This window comes from Cupressus sempervirens, chromosome 4 (genome assembly GCF_028749045.1).
Source record: "Cupressus sempervirens isolate cs-2001-9-10 chromosome 4, ASM2874904v1, whole genome shotgun sequence".
NCBI classification, from domain to species: Eukaryota; Viridiplantae; Streptophyta; class Pinopsida; order Cupressales; family Cupressaceae; genus Cupressus; species Cupressus sempervirens.
The window spans coordinates 437,352,523-437,374,236 of NC_143121.1; the positions used below are offsets into that span (position 1 = coordinate 437,352,523).

At 32.6% G+C, this 21,714-nt stretch overlaps 1 protein-coding gene across 1 annotated transcript; it reads left to right on the plus strand.

Moving 5' to 3' along the window:
* The first annotated feature begins 16,910 nt into the window (after positions 1 to 16,910).
* Positions 16,911 to 19,469, plus strand: LOC149561888 (uncharacterized). The gene is made up of 3 exons (XM_089827921.1): positions 16,911 to 16,945; positions 18,285 to 18,436; positions 19,369 to 19,469. The coding sequence occupies exons 1-3, from the start codon at positions 16,911 to 16,913 to the stop codon at positions 19,467 to 19,469; spliced, it is 288 nt and encodes a 95-aa protein (XP_089684047.1).
* Positions 19,470 to 21,714: the final 2,245 nt, after the last annotated feature.

The following is a 21,714-nucleotide window of genomic DNA, read 5'->3' on the forward strand; positions in this document are numbered from 1 at the left end:
GTATCAAAGTTATAAGATAAGATTTAGTTTGAAAGAGAAATAAAGGATTTTATTCTTATCCTTCTTTATATCCATGGTATTCTTTATTTAGAGTCATCTCTAATTCTATGGCTTGTTTCTTTTTTGATATTCATTTCATGTTATTTTATCATTTTTTTCTTATTTATATCTTTTCAAAAGATATGTAAAATTCATATGGGGGAGAATCCGATAAGTACAAAGGGTTCATAAATGTGTGATGTTAGTGGATCTAATATGGTCCCACATGTAATCAAGATAGAAGTCATTAAGTGCCCATGTGGTTTCAAAAATCCAACATTAAAATAAACACCAAATAAAATAATTTTGAAAGCATTAAATTAGGATAAGCCAAGTTTTTTTACTATGCAACAAATAAAAATCCAAGTCCCCTTCTATTTGGACAAGGAACTTGACATTCACACTTACATGATCTCCCATAATGTTCTCAGTACCAAAAGGCTACTTGGATTCCTAAAATAAAAAATAGAACTAATCTCTTACATGTCAACATTAAACCTACATGTGAGGATTTTCAACTAACTAAGAGTATATGGTACTATAAAAAGCTATAACATTATCATACATAAACCCAAGACATGTTGATAGTTTTCACCTCATTGCAACTACTCAAACTCATACTATCTATTTATGTTACCACCATAAACACTTACACAAGAAACTGTCCCATCATTCAAGATAAAATATATATCCATTTAGCCTTATGTACACAAGTTGTAGTCACCTCAACAACAAACCCCAAGTGTAATATGAAAGATAACTAATGTAAGGCCACCAATTATGATTAAAAACTAATAAAATACTATTCAAAAGAACTCATCATATGAAATAAAATTCAAAATTATAAGACTTCACAATGTAAATAAAAATAGACTTTAAACCATCTAAATTATCACATTCAATAGTCAATAAAGAAGTCACATAAAGTAGAGCACAATGTTGTAAAAATTGAAGTTGTTCATCTAGGTATTTAAGTGTTTATTTCATGTTATTTCCATGTTAAAAATTCATTTAATTTCATTTCCATGTATTTATCCATTCTATTATCTCCTTCATGCTCCTTTACTTTTCAGTTTTCTTTTTTTTTGACACATATCTCCATTATATTCTCTCCTTTATGTTCTTATCTATTTTAGTTTTCCATAAATCTATTGTTATTTCCATTACACTATCTTTCTTCATATAATTTTGACATTCCCATTTAATCAAGATTGTTGTTGAGGTGACCATATGTTCTTTTCTTAAGGATGAATGGTGATGCTTGAATAGGCTAGAATGATGGTAATATTTCTTGTATAAGTGTTTAGGGTAGTAATATATATGTAGGAAGTATATGTCTCACTAGTTTCAATGAGGTGCCAACTATCAATTGGTCATTTGAATATCTATGTTATAGTTTTTTTTAATGTACCATACAATTTGGTTGAGTTGGAGATCCTAATATGTGAGTTTATGTTGACATGTAAGTGTTCATACATGATTTGTGTTATAGATAGCCAACATGTTTCATTTTACCTTTTCCTTGTATCCACATTTGTAATATTTATACAATGTTGATCATGTTCATTTGAATTTTAGTTTTTTAGACATCCATGTTTATAATCTTTATAGCATTACCTGATCATTTTCATTTCTCTTGAGCCTTTGTATTCCCTTGGACTTTTGAATGCCCTAACTTATAACATTTCATATATGTTTAAATGGGTTATAGTTTTCTAAAAGAGAAATGTTATAAAGAAGGAGAAAAATGATTAAGAATATTTTTTAGGTATTTTTGTGTTAATTAGCATGAAGCTTCCTTCTTATATTATCATTATTATTGGAAAATCCTATCGACATACTATTTTCATACTACTCATTCAATTTACAGTAGTGATAGAAAATATTTTCGTAATAGTGAGAGAAACTAGAGCTGGGTTGTAATAAAAGTGCTAATTGAAGAAAATATTGATGCAAATTTCAATGATATTAAGGAGGTTCAGACAAGTTTTTAAAGGTAACATAAAATTTCTACACTATCTAAATAGTTTGGTGACCTCACAATCACATTTGACAAAGGTCCCATAACCATCTTCACCCCTAACGAAGAAGATAAGATCGTAGATGGTGTAAGAAGATGGTTCAAGTGGTTAATGGACTTGAATTTGAGGGTAACTGTGGATCAAACATGAGAGAGAAGAAACACCTCTTTCAAGGATAGAATTCCTTGTAAATTATGGTGTTTGTGTTCAAGGCTAGCCATCCATAGCTAGTATTACAAACAATAGAAGCCATTTGCAAAGATAGAGCTCAAAATTATCAGATAGTTTTGGAATAGAGGAAAATTAGAGAAAAACATGAAACCACAAGTACATAGGATTGTCTATTACTTCCTCATGAATCCTCTTGCATAATAAATCTAAGAGATATAAAATAAAGTAATAAAAGGGCACCATGATTTGAAACTAAACTCTAGGTGAGAATGTAAAACATTCATCTAACTCATTAAATATAAAAGCTAACTATCAAAAAATTCAAAGGTGTGTGGCTAACATGACATGAATCAACATGATTAACCAATAGAGAAATACCAAAAACAATAGAATCAACAATTACATTTAACACACCCTCTTAAGTTTGACTCTATCTAATGAAGGGTGCTCCCTTTAATACCATAAACTCATAACAAAAACAAAGAAACAACAACATTTGTGAAAACAAAATATGGACTTCTTATTTGCACTACAAATACAAAATTATAGAATTCACAAGTACAATTTGCTAACCCACATGGACACCTTCATTATAGTAATTTGCAAGACTAAGCTGTGAACTACCACCTAGAGCTATCCTAGACAATGTTTGGACCTTTCTTAAATAGGCAATTTTATGCAACTAGAGAAGGTTCTAGATGCTCAAACTTAATACCTAGGGCCTATAAACCCTAAAAATACATATAGATTTTGTTAAATACATTTTTGATAAATTATTTAATATATTTTGGTAGCCCAACTTTAGAAGACCATAACTCTTGAACCGTTGCTCTGATTGGCTATTATAACCACTTTTTAGAGATGCTAGCTTGATCTATAGGCCTGAAATGGTGCTAGCACCTTTCCATCAAGTTCTCGGACCTCATCAAGGCACTCTAAGGCCTCCATTGGTGAGCTTGAAGATTTTTTTGCAAATTTTTCCACCAATAATCTGCAATAACCTCTTTGATACCTAAGTTGGAGCAATGAGATTTTATGCTAGGCTTATAATTCCAAAATGAACCTTCATGTAGAAAATGAGAACATTCTAAGCTCGTATGATAACTTGTTACTAAAAATTGCAAGTTCCCATAAATAATTACCACCCAATCTACTAGTCCTTATTAAAATAGAAAAGATTGAAAATAAAATATTTTTGGGTGGTGCAATATTGCTCTTACACCTAGGATGCTCCTGCATCACTATCTAAATTACAAACTTGTTAATATTAACAATTCATAATTACTTCTTTTAAAATTCAAAATTTTCTCTTGCTAGAGCCTTACTAAATATGTTTTCCAATTGATCCTTTGATTTGCAATGTTATAGGTTGATTTCTCCATTACTAATTATATCCATAATGAAATGATATTAGGTGTCAATGTGTTTTCTTTCTTGATGAAAGATTGGATTTCTAGAAAGTGCAATTGCTGAGTTATTGTTACAAAAAATGGTGATTGGTTCCTTCTTTGATGCTGGTTCAAGATCACTTATCAATCATTTCATCTATACTGCTTGGCAAGCTACTAATGTGGCTGTTATGTTCTCTACCTCTTCTAATGAAATGGTGATAATTGGCTACTACCTGGATTCCCATGACACTATACCCATACCCAAACAAAATGAATAAGCTGACATGCTCCTTTTTTCATCTACACATCCAACAAAGTCATTATAAGTGAATCCAATTAGCTGGTTGCCTTCATCACCTATATACAAAATTCCATGTTGCATTGTTCTTGCAATATACCTTAGTATCCTTTTTCCTACCTTCTAATGTAATTTTTTTGGTGATTCCATGAACTGAGAGAGAAGGTTGACTAAAAACATGATGTTTAGCCTTATTGTTATCAAGTATATTAGGCTACTTACCAATTACTTGTATAAAGTGGAATTCACTATAACACCTTCATAATTTGTTTTCAATTTTATAGGTCTAGAACAATAAGTGTGCTAACTGGCTTGCAATTATTCATTTTGAATTTATTCAATGCATCTTGTGCATATTTCTTTTGACTAATGAAAATGCCTCATTCCAATTGTTCAATCTCTGAACCAAGAAAATATTTAATGTGACCAATATTGGTCATTTCAAATTCTCTTTCCATGTCAAGCCTGAATTCTTCATGGTGCAAATTACTGGTATATAGAAAATCATCAACATAGATACATATAATTAAAATTTCACCATGTAAGTTTTTATTTGTGTATCATGTTGGCTCATTATTGCTATGCTTGAACCCTGTATTGAGTTGATATGAATCTATTCTGATGTATAAAGCCAAATTGGTGCTTGTTTCAATCCATATAAAGCATCTTTCAGCTTATAAATCTTTTGTTCTTGTCCTTTGATGTCAAACCCAGGTGGTTGATCAACATATACTTCCTTATTTAGAATTCCATTTGGAAATTCTTATTTCAAATCTAACTGATGAACTGACCATTGGTGTTTTGGTGCTATTGGTAATACAGTTGTAATTGTGTCTAATATTTCCACCATTGTAAATGTTTCTTCATATTCTATACTAGGTTTCTGTACATAACCTTTGGCTACTAACCTTTCCTTGTGCTTCTCAACTTGGCCTTTCTCATTAAGTTTTGTCTTATAAACCCATTTAATTCCTATTCTTGTTTTGTCTTATGGTAAGTCCACTAACTGCCATGTGCCATTCTTCTCTATGGCTGAAATTTCATTTTTCCTTGTTGAGCATGATAAAAACATTGAATGAGTTCCATCTTCTACATTGGAAACATTATCTCTTCCTTTGTTCCAATCTTGCTTGTTTCTTCCTACACTCACTCTCAAAATGTCCATATTTTTTGCAATAATAACATTGTATGTTTTATTTATCAAATCTGCCTCTTCCTTTGTTGTTTCTTCCTCTTCCTCCTTGGTTTTGTGACTATGATAAAGGGTGCTCTAGTTGATTTTCAGCATTTTGTTTGCTATCAAATTGAAATGAACTTCTTCCTCTTCTTCATTTGCCTCTATTTCCTCAACCTCTTCCTCTACTAATTGTGGCTTGTGTTTGTAGAGAAATATCCAAATATTGATTTCTCTTTTGTAATCTAGACTCATGGTTCAACATTGAACCGATCAACTCTTCAATAGAATATGTAGAAAGATCTTTACATTCTTCAATTGTAGTTACCAAAGTATCATATGGTTGTGGAAGGTTTCTAAGAATTTCATCCAAAAAATTTCTATCTATGATATCCTCACCATAAGCTCTTAGTTGATTTACTACATCCTTGGCTTGAGACATGAACTGATCTACAATTTTAGTATCCTTCATTTGTAAGATTTCAAATAATTTTCTCAAAATCTATAGCTTAACATTCTTTACATTTTCTACTCCTTGATATGTCATTGCAAGTATCTCCCATGCTTGGTTTACATTTGTTGATACTAATATTTCAGAAGGATGGATTCTTCAACTACATTAACTATGTTCTGCAAAGCTCTTGAATATTTTCTTTTGTTCTCTACATTAGCATTGTTTTTCATATTTTTCATTTGAACTAGTTCTTGTGCATTGGGCTCTTCATACTTAGTTTCTATAGCCTCCTAGCAATCTAAATTCTTCAACTAGCTCTTCATTTTAAGGGCCTGTATATAATTTTTTTTTCATTCACTATTGGTCCTTGTGTGCTAGGATTACTTGTGGAAGCCATAACTCCTTTTATCTATTTTTCCCTTTTTCCTGAGCTAAATAACAAGATATCTTTCTCAAAAAATAGTTAGACACACTATTACTTTGATATTATCTTCTTCTAGAGAGATTGTATACCCTTGTAATTTTTTGTTGCAAATACTTCTATCTTTGCAAGTTAAACACGTTTGGTTTAATTTTTTCCTTTACAAAGTAAGAACATGACTGGTTCACCCAGAGCTTACAAACTTTACTACACCAAACTCTTGATCTTCTTCAATTTGCAACTGTTAGCTCTCAACCATTTCCTTTCACACACTAGCTCTGATACCATATCAAATATTTTTATAATAGAAGAAAAATAGAGAAAATCATGAAACGACTAGCAGAAAATATTGTCTATTACTTTCTCATGAATACTGTTACATAATACATCTAAAAGATATAAAATAAAGCAATAAAATGACACAATTATTTGAAACTCAAATCTATGTGGGAATGTAAAAGGTTCACCTAACTCATTAAACACAAAAGCTAATTATCATAAAATTTAAATGTGTGTAGTTAATGTGATGTGAATCAATGGGGTATGTATTATTAATAAATATGAAGTACTACACATTGTAAAATAAATTATATATCACTTAGGAGTGAAGCTCATATAACAAAAAAATGACTTATGCAAACCTCAATTCAGTTCTTTGGAATTCAAAGTAAAAACATTGGAGAGCATATAACTAAGAACCTAAGACTGTTAAATTGAAATAAAAATAGAAGTAATTGACATTCTCATTAAAACCATCATACAACTAAGTAAATAAAAGTTGGATGTAAAATTATAACTGATTACTATTAAAACTTGCAACCATATAACAAATAAAGTGAAATGATTCCTATATCATATACAATTGAACTTTAAATTAAAAAATAGTTAACTTATGAAAGACTTAACTAATTATATTAGAATTAAATTTGAAAGCATCATTGAATAGTTAAAGGTATTGGAAAAATAGAACAACATATTTAAAATTGAGAAAGAAGGAACTTCCAACTTACTTTATTCAATAATATATACAAATTTATAGAATAGCTTAACCCATCAAAACTTCTAACTTACTTTATTGAATAATATTTGGAAATTTATACAATAGCTTGACCCATCAATATTCCTAAATGATTGGTAATTAGATTGACAATAAATTACTTTATGATTGACAATGCACATAAATTTGATAGCTAACTAAAACTTATGACACCTAACTCAAACACATGTACAACTAGAAATTGATTCAAACTAATACTCTTTGACTCACACCTAAGTTGAACTTGTGTTACAAGCAACCCAAACAAAGTTTGCACCATGAGCAATGATCATATTTGTACTATTGTTGGAACATTATCTCCAACAAAAGGAAGAACCTAAAATTGATAAATTGGAAGGAATTTTGAAAGCATTGTCAGTCACATTGAAACCAAAGGCTAAACTCCTATATAAATTTGGTTGCACTCAAATTGAAATTATTTCTTATCATCTACAAAAAGTTTTCCAGACAAATGTGTAACCCCCTAATCCCCAACATTGGAAGTGAAATTGCATACTCTTAATAGTAAATTTTATATAGAAAAATTGATAGATTGAAATGAATAGTCTATTACCTACAATAATTTGGCTCTCACTAATAGAAAACTCTAGAATGGACAAGAGCTAAAGGAATGTTATGTGTTTGGATTTGCATGGAAGAATGTTTATTAAATAGATTTTTGATGAAAAATATAGTCCATAAAGGGAAATTAAGTTGACTTGATACATATTAAATGCAACTACATTTTACAAAGTAAGGGGACTTTTAGAAGTATTGAAGATTAGGGTAGTGGATACAAAAAGCACAAAACATCAATTAAAAACCAAAAATTGAAATAAAAAAAATAAATTATTTAAACATAAATGGAATTCAAATTTTGTATCCATACTAAAGTAAAAGACAAATTGAAATGAAATTTAAAAGCCTTAATAAAATAAATTATTAAACTATTGATCTTTAATATTTGTAAAGAAAAAAAATTGAAATCTTCTAACTATTTAATTGGAAAAAAAAAAAAAAGACTTGACAATTGTCAAAGCCTTCCTCCTTATAAGTATGGATACTAAAACCCTAAAAAGTAAAATTCAAACCCTTCTTCCTTATAGTTGTAAACCTTTCAAACTAGAATTGACAACCTAAAACAACTAATAAAATCAAATTATTTCGGAAACCATTAAGAATGAAATTAAAACCATTTACCAAATAACTAATAAAATGCTCAATCCACAACCTTATAAATGAATGAAAAAACATTTTAATAGTAAAAATCAAACCCTACAATAAAATAATAGAGACATTATATATCCCCTACTCATGAAATTGATTCCAAAAAAAATGACTTATTAATGCCTTAATCAGTAATAGTGGAAACATAAATGCAAATCTTTCAAAGTGGAACTTGAGCAGATAAAATTGAAAAAATGAAATGAAGTCAAAATGTAATAATAGTCACATTGAAAAAAGCCAAAAAGGGAATTGAATTTTAAGACCTCTCATAGAATATTTAAAGCCCTTAAAAAAATAAATTTGACATGGAAGGAGATAAAAAGATGGCCAAAATACATTACTGATTGCAAAATATAAAAATCTGGAAAACCTAATAAGCCAATAACTCTAGAAAACAACTAGACTTAAAATGATGAGTTTTCATGAAAAATGAATAACACATAACTAAGTCTAAAGTCATATCTAAATCTAGAAGAAATAGAAGATAGCTTATTGAACCCTAAACCCATTTACAAAATTGTAACATACTTACTAATCTCATTAAATCATGGAGAAGATATAATATTAAGCCCTTAAACCTCAACATATGTGAACCCCATTTACATTCACAACCAATGAAACTTATATAAAAGGAATAGAAAAACATAGATATTCCTAGGAGGAGGTGAAAAATAAATAGGGATGTTTGATAACCAAGAAATATCTATTTTTCTGAACTCTAAACATTCTGGTCACACTTGTATACAAGATTTTGATTTTCTGAACTATAAACATTCTGGTCAGACTAGAATTCAAGATTTTAATTTCCTAATGTTTATAGTGTTAGTAAACATAATATATCATTTCAGAAAACACAAAGACTAAATGCATGCAAAATAATAGATGGTGGAGGTGTGTATTAGTGAAATAAATAAAAAATGAAAAAAAAAAAACAAATTTCAATTTTCCTAATAGTGAGAGATGACCTTAGTGAGGAGAGTTATCCTCATTTTTGACCCAATATATGCTACCCTCATAGCTCCTTGTTTTTGTCTAGCTCTTTCACCTAAAAATATTGAGCAAATTATGAAGAAATATAGTGGTTTGTCCTACAACTAGAAAAGCAAGAACATACAAAGGAAATAAGCCATTTGTAGGGAGAGGAAACTAAAACAACATGTAACAACAAACTATACAAATGCAAGAAAATCGTGCATAAACTTACAAAATCAAATCATAAGGTGGTCCATGGTTGAGAACATAATAGTGGCATGTCGTGTTTGCATGGTTCTCTAATAAGCATGTTTTGACTTTAAACTAATTGAACACTCTAGAATAGGAAAGGATAAAATCAATGTTGGGTGTCTTGATATGTAGAGCAGAAGAAATATTGAACAGAATTGCCATAAGAATATAGTCTCGTTAAGAGAAATTAAGGTGACTTCATGCATAGTTAATGCAATTACATGTTGTAGCATAAGGTATATGCCCACAAGAAGTATTGGCAGTTAGGGTGTTGGTGTTGAAATATTTATTGCATATAGTCGTTTGCCCCTGGAGCCAAATGCCCACCTACCACCCATGACAAATTTTTGAACGTTCAAAAAAATTGAATATAGTAGGTGAGTTTCAAATTTGGAAATTACGGGGAGAATATTTGGTAGAAGATAAAAAGGAATGTCTCTCTCTCATTCAGTCAGTCAGTTGAGTAGATTAAGAAGTTGCAGAGAAGAGCAGAGAACAGAGAAGTTGATCAGCAGATCAAGTCAAGTGCAGAGATAGAAGGAAGTTCATTTAGTGCCTGCAGTTGCACATTCTTCTTTGTGTTATTCTATAAGTTCATGGTTTATTGGATTCGACCTGTGAAGCAGTGATTTCTCTAGGCGTTATTGTATGCAGCCATTAGAGCTGCAAGTTCAAAGTTTTTAAGTTGTTTATCAGTTTGAAGTTTTAGAGCTATTTTAGGGTTTTCTAGTTGAAGCTGAATGCTCCCAAAAATTTTAATAGTTTGAATCAAAGTTAAATAGTAATAAATTAGGCATATGTGAATCCATTTTTTTCTTCTATATAGTTCATTTAAGAAGATTATTGTTGAATGTTTCAAGCTTTGGCTCTCTGGTTTTAATGGTGGAAATATTCATGTTATTAGTTCTATCACTCAACATTGTCTTTGCTAGAAGTTCTGCCAAGCTCACTCAGCATCCATTGGTGTCAAGTTGCCCTTCGCATGTTGAGTTCACTCGGCTCCTTCATGTGTTGAGCTCACTCGACACCCTCCTACCACTCGGCTCCTTAAGGTGCCAAGAAAAACTAGCACTCGGTAATAGTTTGTGCCAAGTGAAAATTTTAATGTTGTAATATTTTTTTAATTTTTATTATCTACATGGTATCAAAAATTTGAGGCCCCACATCCATAGTGAGTTAGGGCATAATTTTCTGGGATATTTGACATGGCAGGAGATGCAAGAAAACTATGGCAGTAACCACTACCCTTCAAAGGACAAAATTATGATACATGGGCAAAGAAGATGAAGGACATAATGGTTGCAAATGATTAATGGGTTCAATGATGTGACAAACCCAACTCAGTATGCTACTCTCACAAAAGCACAAAAAACTCAATTGAAAGAGTCAAGGAGGAAGGATGCTAAGGCATTAAGTATGATTGGGGCAACAATGACAAAAACTATTTTTTCCAAGATTGCATCAGAAAATTATGCAAAGGAAGCTTGGGATATCCTTGAGACAAACTTCAAAGGGACTGATAAAGTCTGTACAATAAAGCTACAAAATATAAGGAGGGATTTTGAGAACCTTCAGATGAAGGAAAATGAATCAGTTACAGATTTTAGTTCAAGGACCTCCAATGTGATTAACCAACTAAAGTAAAATGGAGAAGACTATCAAGGATAGAGGATAGTGGAAAAGATATTCAGGATTTTACCTCATAAATATAACAATTTGGTCATGACCATAGAAGAGGCAAAAGACCTCACTGTTTTGATAATGGATGAGTTGATGGGTATTCTTCAAACCCATGAGCATAGGATCAACAGATCTGGATCTTTTTCTTCCTAAGAATGAGCATTAAAGACTCAGTCAAATCCAAGAGGAAGGGGGAGAGGAAGAAATGGCTCAGTTAGAAACTCCAGAGGTAGAGGCTAAGGTAATGGAGGACAAAGGAATGTTGCAACAGAAAGCTCAAGAGGAGTAGATGGAGCAAGTAGCTCACAAAATACTTCAAGAGGAGGTAAGAAAAAATAAAACTCAAATAGGAGTAATGTAGAATGATACTACTATCATAAATATGGACATTATGCAAGTGAATGCTAGAAGAAGCAAAATGATTAGTCAAGACAAGCAAATGTGGCTGATGTGAACATGGGAAGTGGAAACAATGTCACTGCCTTCGTCATGTGTAATGTTGGTGAAGAAGGAAGCCTTGAAGTTTGGTACTTTGATAATGGATATAGCAACCACATGAGTGGTAATGAAACCTTGTTTTCATTTATTGACAAGAGTTTCAAATCTAAGATTAAAATGGGTAACAATGGAACCCTACTAGTAGTGGGCAAAGAATCTATTATGGTCCACATCAAGCAAGGTTAGAAGAAGGAAATAAAAAATGTGTATTTTGCCCCTGGTATGAAGCACAATCTGATGATCATTGGTCAGCTCATTCAAAATGGATACAAAGTGTTGACGGAGAATGATAGGCGTGTAATTCATGAAAAGGATGGGAGCAAGAACTTACCTGCAATAGTTCAAATGAGAAAGAAAAAAATGTTTCCCTTGAGGATAGAGACATGTTTCTCATCTCAAGTTGGTGTTGCACCTCTCATGCAATCAACTCTAAGAAGTGTGATTGAAGACCCTTCACGGCTATGGCACCTTAGGTATGGTCATCTTGGCTATGCTAGTTTAAATTTGTTGTCAAATAAAAGAATAGTAGAAGGTTTTCCACGAATAGGAAATTCATGTGACAAGTGTGAGGCTTGTATTTTGGGTAAGCAACATAGGCTTCCCTTTAATTCTAGAAATTCTAGGAGGGCTAGATATCCATTAGAGTTAGTGCATACTGACCTAGTCGGTCCTATGTAAGTTACTTCCATTGGGGAGAGTACTTATTTCATGACATTTATTGATGATTTCAGTCATAAGACATGGGTTTATTTTTTGAAATCTAAATCTGAAGCATTTGATAAGTTTCTTGAGTTCAAAGCCCAAGCTAAAAGAGAATGTGGACACTATATCAAGGTCCTAAGATCAGATAGAGGAGGGGAGTACACCTCTAATTATTTTGTAAATTTTTGCAAGAAACATGGCATAATAAAAGAGCTCAAAACCAACTATAAACCACAGCAGAATGGAGTGGCTGAAAGAAAGACTAGGACCATTGTTGAAATAGCAAAGGAGCATGATGAAAGATAAAGGTCTCCTAATTGAATTTTGGGGAAAGGTTGTGGCAACATCGGTTTACCTAATTAATAGGTGTCCTACAAAGGCTGTTCGTGATAGAATTCCAATGGAAGCATGGTCACAAGGAAGATGGAGAGTTGAACACCTAAGGGTGTTTGGATGTGCTGCATATGCACATGTGCCTAAAGAAAAAAGGAAAAAATTGGATGACAAAGGTGTGAAGTGCATCTTCACAGGGTACAACTTAGAATCAAAGGCATACAGATTGTATGACCCATTGAACAACAAGATGATTCTCTCGAGAGATGTGGAATTTCATGAAAATTAGTCATGGTATGGACCGACTGATGAATTCCTGAGCACCTCAAATAAATTTTCAATTGAGTGAAGAGGATTCTAATGAAAAACAAGAAGAAGGAGTAGATAGAAGAAAAGGCAATCAGTCTCAATCATTTCTGAGCTCTTCTAGGCATGATCAAGTGTTAGTGCCAAGTAACAGTGAAGACCAAGCTAGTTGGCAAAGTAGCAGTAGTGAAGATTTTGATCCCACACTCTCTTCCCTATTGCCAAGAAAGACCAAGAGTCTTAGGGAGATATACCAAGATGAAAGGTATGAAGATTATGATGAGAGTGTTAATTTTGCATTATTTTCTCATAGTGATCCAATATATTTTGAAAAAGCTATTAAGGAGAAGAAATGGTGCAAGGCCATGGATGAGGAGATAGATGCTATAGAAAAGAATGAGACATGGGAGCTAACTAAATTGCCTCCAAAAAGGTAAGTGATTGGAGTGAAATGGGTCTACAACACCAAATGCAATGCTAAAGGCAAGATTGATATGCATAAGGCAAGGCTGGTAGTCAAGGGCTACAAACAATAGTATTGCAGAGATTATAATGAGACATATGCTCCAGTTGCAAGAATGGAAACCATGCATGTTTTCATAGCAATTGTAGCACAACACAAATCGAAGGTATTTCAAATAGATCTGAAGTTTGCCTTCCTAAATGGGGTATTGAAGGAAGAAGTCAATGTGGAGCAGCCACCTAGTTATGAAGTTGCAGGTGAAGAACGTAAAGTATATAGATTGAAGAGAGCTCTTTATGGGCTCAAGCAAGATCCAAGGGCATGGTATAGTAGGATTGACTCATATTTGATGAGCAATAGCTTTAGCAAAAGCAATCGTGAGCCTACTCTCTAAATCGAGGCAACAAATGGAAATGTGTTGATTGTTGTCTTCTATGTAGATGATTTGATTTTTACTAGTAATGATAAGGCTCTAATTGTAGAGTTCAAAGGGGCCATGGAAAATGAATTTGAGATGACAGATTTTGGTCTCTTGAAGTAATTTTTAGGCATAGAAGTAAAACAAATGCATGATGGCATCTTCATCTCTCAAGAAAAATATGCAAGGCAGATCTTGGAGAGATTAAAAATGTAGAACAGTAAGCTAGCCCCCACACCAACATCTATTGGCTTGAAGTTGAGCAAGGAAGACTCTAGCAAGAGAGTGGATCCAACACTATACAAGAGTATGGTTGAAAGTTTAATGTATTTGACTGCAACTCGGCCAAACTTGATGCATGCAGTAAGTTTGATTTCTAGATTTATGGAAACACCAAAAGATTCCCATTGGCAAGCAAGAAAGAGGATCCTAAGGTATGGGAAAGGCACCAAGGGATTTGGAATTTTGTATACTACAAAAAATGAATTTAATTTGGTAGGTTATATGATTGGGCTGGAAGTATAGATGATAGGAAGAGCACTTTTGTATATGTATTTCACATGGGATTGGGTACAATTTCATGGGCATCTACCTCAATCTACAGCAGAGGCTGAATACATAGCAAAAAAATGTAGCAACATGCCAATCTATTTGGTTAAGGAGGATCTTGATAGATTTGAATGAAGGGAAAGAGGATGGAACCATAATTTATTGTGACAACATCTGATCAATTGCATTGTTTAAGAATCCAGTCTTCCATGGTAGAAGCAAGCATATACAGATTAGATATCACTTCATCAGAGAGCTGGTGGAGAATGGGGATATCAAAATGGAATTTTGCAAGTCTAAGCAATAGCTAGCAGACATATTTACAAAGCTATTAGGCATTAGAACATTTGTACACCTAAGAGAGTGTCTTGGTGTAGTTGATTTGGATCAGTAGTGATCCTTATTTGTTTGGCTGGGGACAAAGGGGGAGTGTTGAAATATTTATTACATATAGTTGTTTGCCCCTAGAGCCAAATGCCCACCTACCACCCATGACAGATTGTTGAACATTCAAAAAAAATTGAATGCAGTAGGTGAGTTTCAAATTTGGAAATGAGGGGGAAAATATTTAGAAGAAGATAAAAAGGAATGTCTCTCTATCATTCAGTCAGTTAGTTGAGCAGATTAAGAAGTTGTAGAGAAGAGCAGAGAAGAGAGAAGTTGATTAGTAAATCAAGTCGAGTGCAGAGACAAAAGGAAGTTCATTTAGTGCCTACAGTTGCACATGCTTCTTTGTGTTATTCTATAAGTTTGTGGTTTATTGGATTCGACTTGTGAAGTAGTGATTGCTCTAGGCATTATTGTATGTAGCCATTAGAGCTGCAAGTTCAAAGTTTTTAAGTTGTTTATCAGTTTGAAGTTTTAGGGCTATTTTAGGGTTTTCTGGTTGAAGCTTAATGCTCCCAAATTTTGTAATAGTTTGAATCAAAGTTAAATAGTAAGCAAGTAGGCATACATGAATCCATTTTTCTTCTTCTATATATTTCATTTAAGAATATTATTTTTGAATGTTTCAAGCTTTGGCTCTCTAGTTTTAATGGTGGAAACATTCACGTTATAAGTTCTATCACTCGACATTGTCTTTGGTAGAAGTTCTACCAAGCTCACTCAGCATCCATTAGTGTTGAGTTACCCTTCACATGCCAAGTTCACTTGGCTCCTTCATGTGCCAAGCTCACTCAACACCCTCCTACCACTCAGCTCCTTAAGGTGCCAAGTAAAACTAGCACTCAGCAATAGTTTGTGTCGAGCAAAAATTTTAATGTTGTAATTTTTATTTTATTTTTATTATCTATAGCTGGATAGGATGACACAATGGCAACAAACCACCCTTCCACTATAATCTATACCTAGGGTTATACTCATACGACCACCTCATTTGATCATGCACATCTTCATTGACCATTCAACATGACAATGTTTGCCTAGATTATGTGAATCATGTTCCACAACATAACTAGGCATTTCAAAATAGACTCAACTTTTTATTTTTGCTTGTTAGTTATGGCCAAATAAAATGACAAATTGATAAAGGTATATAAGATCAATATAGTAACCCATATAGACTGATTCATGTTAAAGTGTACATATTTTGGGTCCTCTTCTCTATCGGACACAACTACCCTTCCTACCGACTGTATACTTACTAATTTTCAAAAAATCGAAAACATCATGAATTTTTTGGACAATTTCAACATTTGATCTTTGTGATTTGCATAGTTTGTAGTCGAAAACAACAAAAAAGTTGAAAAAAAATCACTAAGTTTTGTAAATCTGAAAAAAATAAATTTGACTTTATTTTGTATCTAGTACATAAACTAAATGGTCCCCTAACTCCCATGAGAAATAAACTTTGGAAAAAACATTTAACCAGCTATTATAAAGTACTCTGTGAAAACAAATTTGAAGTCTAAAGTATCGCATGTGAGCATATGGTGATGAGAATTCTTTGAAAAGTAGTATCTAATGACCTACTACAGAATACTCCAGTTGAGTGTCATCACCTTTTGAAGAGAATATTTGGTGGAAAATGAAAGCTCTTGTGACATGTTGGTCCATGTGCACATCATACATAGCTTTCACTAGTTGACTACTCTTCACTTTCTTAACATTTCAGACTGTGAGAACATTTACTTACTTTTCATTATCATGAGATTGGGAAGCTCCACAGCTGATTTAGCTGATCTTTGTATGCTAGGATTCAATTTTTGTTTTCTTAAGCTTGGCATTTGAGAATATAAGTGGGACAATGGACCATTTGACACTTCGTATCAAAATTGCATGGTCACAAAACATTTCAGTAAAAATCTTTATTATAAACTATTTGACTTTCTTAATGGTCTAAAAAAAGCAGGATTCTTGTTGTTGAATTCAGAAAAGAGATGGGAAGGGAATAGCAATAATTTTGATGGCAGTGAGCCTTATTCAAGAAATTGGCTATATAAAACCTCCTTCACTCCAAGTTCTATATCAAAAGAGCACCAATATATTCTACACCAAAATCTCATGGACCGAGTTCAGGAGTCAACTGAATCTCTGAGGTGATTTTCCTTTGCATTTGATTTAATATTTGATATTTGAGTTTTTTCTAATATTTATAGATTGATTGGATTATTGATTATTTAATAGATGTGATATCTTAATGTTATACTAAGGTAGATCTAGTATTTGAATATGTTCTATATTCATAGATTGATTGGATTATTGATTATTTAATAGTTGTGATATCTTAATGTTATACTAAGATAGATCTAGTATTTGAATATGTTCTATAAATATACTTGCATCTATTGATTTAATGTTTTTTATTTATAGTGCTAGTAGTTGCATAATTAATGTTGTTAATCTTGATCAGAATACTCATAATCAATTAAAATATATTTTCTTATCTAAGAAGTAATAAATTATGTGATGTTTGATTGGAGTCCAAAATTTGAATTTATAGACAATAACTATAATTTAATATACAAATAATTATCTACTCTTTAATTGGGTCATTTTTAGCACCTTAGAAAAAAAACATGCTGATGTTACATTGCATTTGATGATAGACATAATCAAATAATTGTCATCGTGAAAATCTATTCACTTATTCATCAATCAAAAAAATTTTCAAAGTTTAAAATGATTTATACTCTTCAAATAATTTTTTTAAATAGATAACATTATTAAGACGCTCAACTAATTTGTAATAAATACTAATAATTGATTTCTGTTGCTTTAAAAATGTATATTAAACATGTCTTGATTTATGCGTTGTACTCAAAACAACATAATCCTAGGGGTGAGATTGTAGCCTAATACAAGCTAATGTACCTTTGCTTCTTCGATGTTATCTCCTACAAAAGAAACTTTATGGGGAAACTGCTTATGCAACAATACAATTGGATGGATTTTTAAAAGGTACAGAGTATTCCATCAATGATTTTGACTTTATTAGATTTTTTAAAAGACAAAAGCTACTCTTTATGTTGTATAAAGGAAAGTTCCATTCTCATTATTTTCTTAGTTCTACCCTAATAATGTCCATATCGACAATTTTTTTGTTTTATGATACTAAAACAAGTTAAAAGAAAGTAGTTGTAATATTAATTTTGTTGACTAGTGCTTTCCCATATGGCTTAAGAAAGTCTTTCCTTGATATTATAACATAGTTTTCCCACAGTACAAGGGAGTCTTTGCAGGAAAAATTTGAATTTATTGCATGCAACTATCTATCTGAGAAATATATACAACCTTTCATGAATGAACTAATTGCAAACCTATTTCTAGTTCTGAGAATTGTTCAAAGTATTAGCCTTTAGAACATTATTGTGAAGATGTGTCTTAAAAGAGAGAACATCAAGCACTTATGCAGTTAGTTTTTCCTTTGCTTTGCAGGCATAAATGTGTAGCATGCTTTAGACAATTTAATAAATTGGAGCATCTTGTTGAGCACATGAAAATTTCTTATCATTCTCCACATGAACCAATTTGTACTATTTACAAAAAGCATTGCAGGTTCTATGACTTGCTAAGGGAACATTTGATTGGTAGTTTTTTCTTTTATCTTTGTTGTTATCATGTTATCCTTATTTTGTTATTTTTCGCTGTCAAAACTCAAGGATAACCACATGAGTAAAAACTATAATTTGGTGTAAACTCTTTGGACATTCTTAAATCTAGGGCTTGCAAACTACCATTGCATAATTTAAATGATTTAGGCCTTCTTAATTTACTATGGCAAATTGATTATTCACTATGTTGAGATAATGGGTGTTGCACACATTGCATAATATTGTTATTTTATTATGTAATGTTGTGCCTAGATGGACGTGCAACATGTAAAGATTCCCATGGAATATTCTTGATGAGTTGTATTATAACATTGTGAAAATATTTCATGTAATTATTTAATATTGGAGAAAAGAATTAAATGCGTAATATTAAATGTGGGGTCAGTGGGTTAGGTAGCACATGGTTTATGTAATACCACTTAGTGGTTTTGTGGGACTTGCTACTATATAAGCAGCCACAAGGGAAGTTGTTGTAGAGTAAGAGTGACAAGGAGAAGACAAAAGGCAAGAGTCAAGCAGGACAAAGCTTGACAGGTTAGCTAAGGGAGCATTTGTCAAGGTTGAAATCATGGCATGGGATGTGTGGATTCATGCTTGTTCACATAGTTTGCTCGGTTGTGGCTATGGCCATTAAGGCTTCCATGGTTGTATGGAAATGGTATTTTTGCTGAATAATACATGGTGATGGATGCATTTGGAGGCTGGGTTTTTCCCTCAATGAGGGTTTCCCAGGGTATATCTTGTGTCACAATTTTGTGGGTATGTTGTCTATTATCTTGCATGTGGATTTTAATTCTGTGTTTATTTCATATCTATTATGGGTTATGTGGAAACGGTTATATTCTTTGTTGCCAAGTTTCCTTACACACTATCTTTTAATACAGTGGTTTTGAATTGATCTTGATTAGGTCCATTACCAAAAGCTGAGTGTGCGAAGCAAGTTAGTGAAAGGGGATGTAGCTTCTATCTCAAAATTTTGCCAACTATAATACAACTAAATTCTCACTGAGTTGCTTGTCAATCCCTCCCACCATTGCCCCCTGTATGTTCAATGAAAAGTTCCCTTATATCCTCTGACTAGTTATTTTTCACAATTTAGAATCATTGTCTTAAGAAGTTTACATGCATACAGATATATGTGTGAGGAATATAAATCAACTTCAAAAACTCACAACCCTAAACCTAAATTTTTTCTTGGCACATGAAGGTGTCAAGCGACAATTTTCTCGACACTTGAAGGTGCTAAGTGATAGGCAATAGGTGCCAAGTGAGGTCAGAACACAAAATAAAATGCAGTAGGTGCCATGTTAGCTTGGCACTCAAAAGAAATGCTCAACAAAAATGGAAATGCTCAGCACCAATGGATACCAAGTGAGCTAGGCTCCAACTAAAATTTATAAATTAGAAAATATTAACAATAGAAGAGGATGCCATGTGTTTTGTTTCAAACTGAAAAAATTATAACTTAGGAAATTCCAATGTGAATGCTTTCACCATTAAAACTAGAGAGCCAAAACTATAAGCTTCCAAACAAAACTTGTGAAATGCAATGAACAAAGGAAGAGAAATGGATTCAAGTATGCATATTTGCTTTACTATTCAACTGAGATTTAAAATATTACAAAATATGGGAGCATTCGGCTTCAACTAGAAAACTTTAAAATAACCCTAAACTGATAAAACTTCAAACTTCAATAATTTTTAAACTTGCAACACTAATAGCTGAAATTAATGGTGCCTAAAGAAATCACTACTTCAATAGGTCAAATCCAACAATGACAAACTTATAGAGTGAAGAGGGGAAATACGTGCAACTGCAGGCACAAACTTCTTTCCTTCTTCCTTCTTTGCTCTACTCTACAACTTCTCTCTAATCTACTTGATCACACACACTCTGAATAATCAATCTCAAAACATTCCTTTTTTTCATATTTTCCCCCTTGGCATCCAAATTCAAAATCTCACCTACCAAAAATAAATGCCAGCCGTTCATGGAATGCACAGATAGGGTAGATGGGTGTGGAGCTTGAGGACAACCTGCTGGCTCTTCAACGTTTAATTTTTCCAACACTCCCCCTTTGTCCTGAGACCCACAAAAAATGATCATTGCTGATCCAAATCAACTACACCAAGACACTCTCTTAGGTGTACAAAAGTTTCAATGCCTAATGGCTTTGTGAAAATGTCTACTAGCTGTTGCTCAGACTTGCAAAATTCCATCTCGATATCCCCATTCTCCACCAACTCTCTAATGAAGTGATATCTAATCTCTATATTCTTGCTTCTCCCATGGAAGACTAGATTCTTAGACGATGCAATTGATGAGATGTTGTCACAATAAATTGTGGTTCCATCCTCTTGCCTTTCATTCAAATCATTCAAAATCCTTCTTAACCAAATAGCTTGACATGCTGCTATGTATTCAACCTCTACTATAGATTGAGAAACAATAGGTTTCTTCTTGGATGTCCATGAAATTGCACCTGATCCCATATGAAACATGTATCCAGAAGTGTTCTTCCTATCATCTAAACTTCTAGCCCAATCACTATCAGTATAACCTACCAAGTTGAATTCATTTGATGTAGTATACAAAATTCCAAATCCTTTAGTACCTTTCACATAGCTTAAGATCCTCTTTCCCACTTGCCAATGGGAATCCTTTAGTGTTTTCATATATCTAGAAATTAGACTTACTGCATGCATTAGGTCTGGCCGAGTTGCAGTCAAATACATTAAACTTCAAACCATACTCTTGTATAATGTTGGATCCACTCTCTTGCTAGAGTCTTCCTTGCTCAACTTTAGACATATTGCTATTGTTGTGGGGGTTGGATTACTATTCTGCATTTTAAATCTGTCCAAGATCTACCCTACATATTTTTCTTAAGAGATTTCAAGGCCTAGGTTTTTTATGTCAAATTCAGTTTTCATGGCCTCTTTAAACTCACCAATTAGAGCCTTATCATTTTCAATAAAAATTAAGTCATTTACATACAAGAAAACAGTCAATACATTACCATTTGCTACCTTGATGTAAAGAGTGGGCTCACCATTGTTTTTTCTAAAGCCATTGCTCATCAAATATGACTCAATCCTACTGTACCATGCCCTTGGAGCTTGCTTGAGCCCATAAAGAGCTCTCTTCAATCTATATACTTTGTTCTCTTCACCTACAAATTCATAACTAGGTGGTTGCTCCACATATACTTCTTCCTTCAATACACAATTTAGGAAGGTAGATTTCGCATCCA

Bases quoted from the DNA above. Each gene is read 5' to 3' on its own strand.
- LOC149561888 (XM_089827921.1), top strand. From the start codon at position 16,911: ATGGACCGAGTTCAGGAGTCAACTGAATCTCTGAG. The intron at 16,946-18,284 runs GTGATTTTCCTT...TTTGCTTTGCAG, and splicing joins GAGTCAACTGAATCTCTGAG to GCATAAATGTGTAGCATGCT. The intron at 18,437-19,368 runs GTAGTTTTTTCT...GATCTTGATTAG, and splicing joins GCTAAGGGAACATTTGATTG to GTCCATTACCAAAAGCTGAG.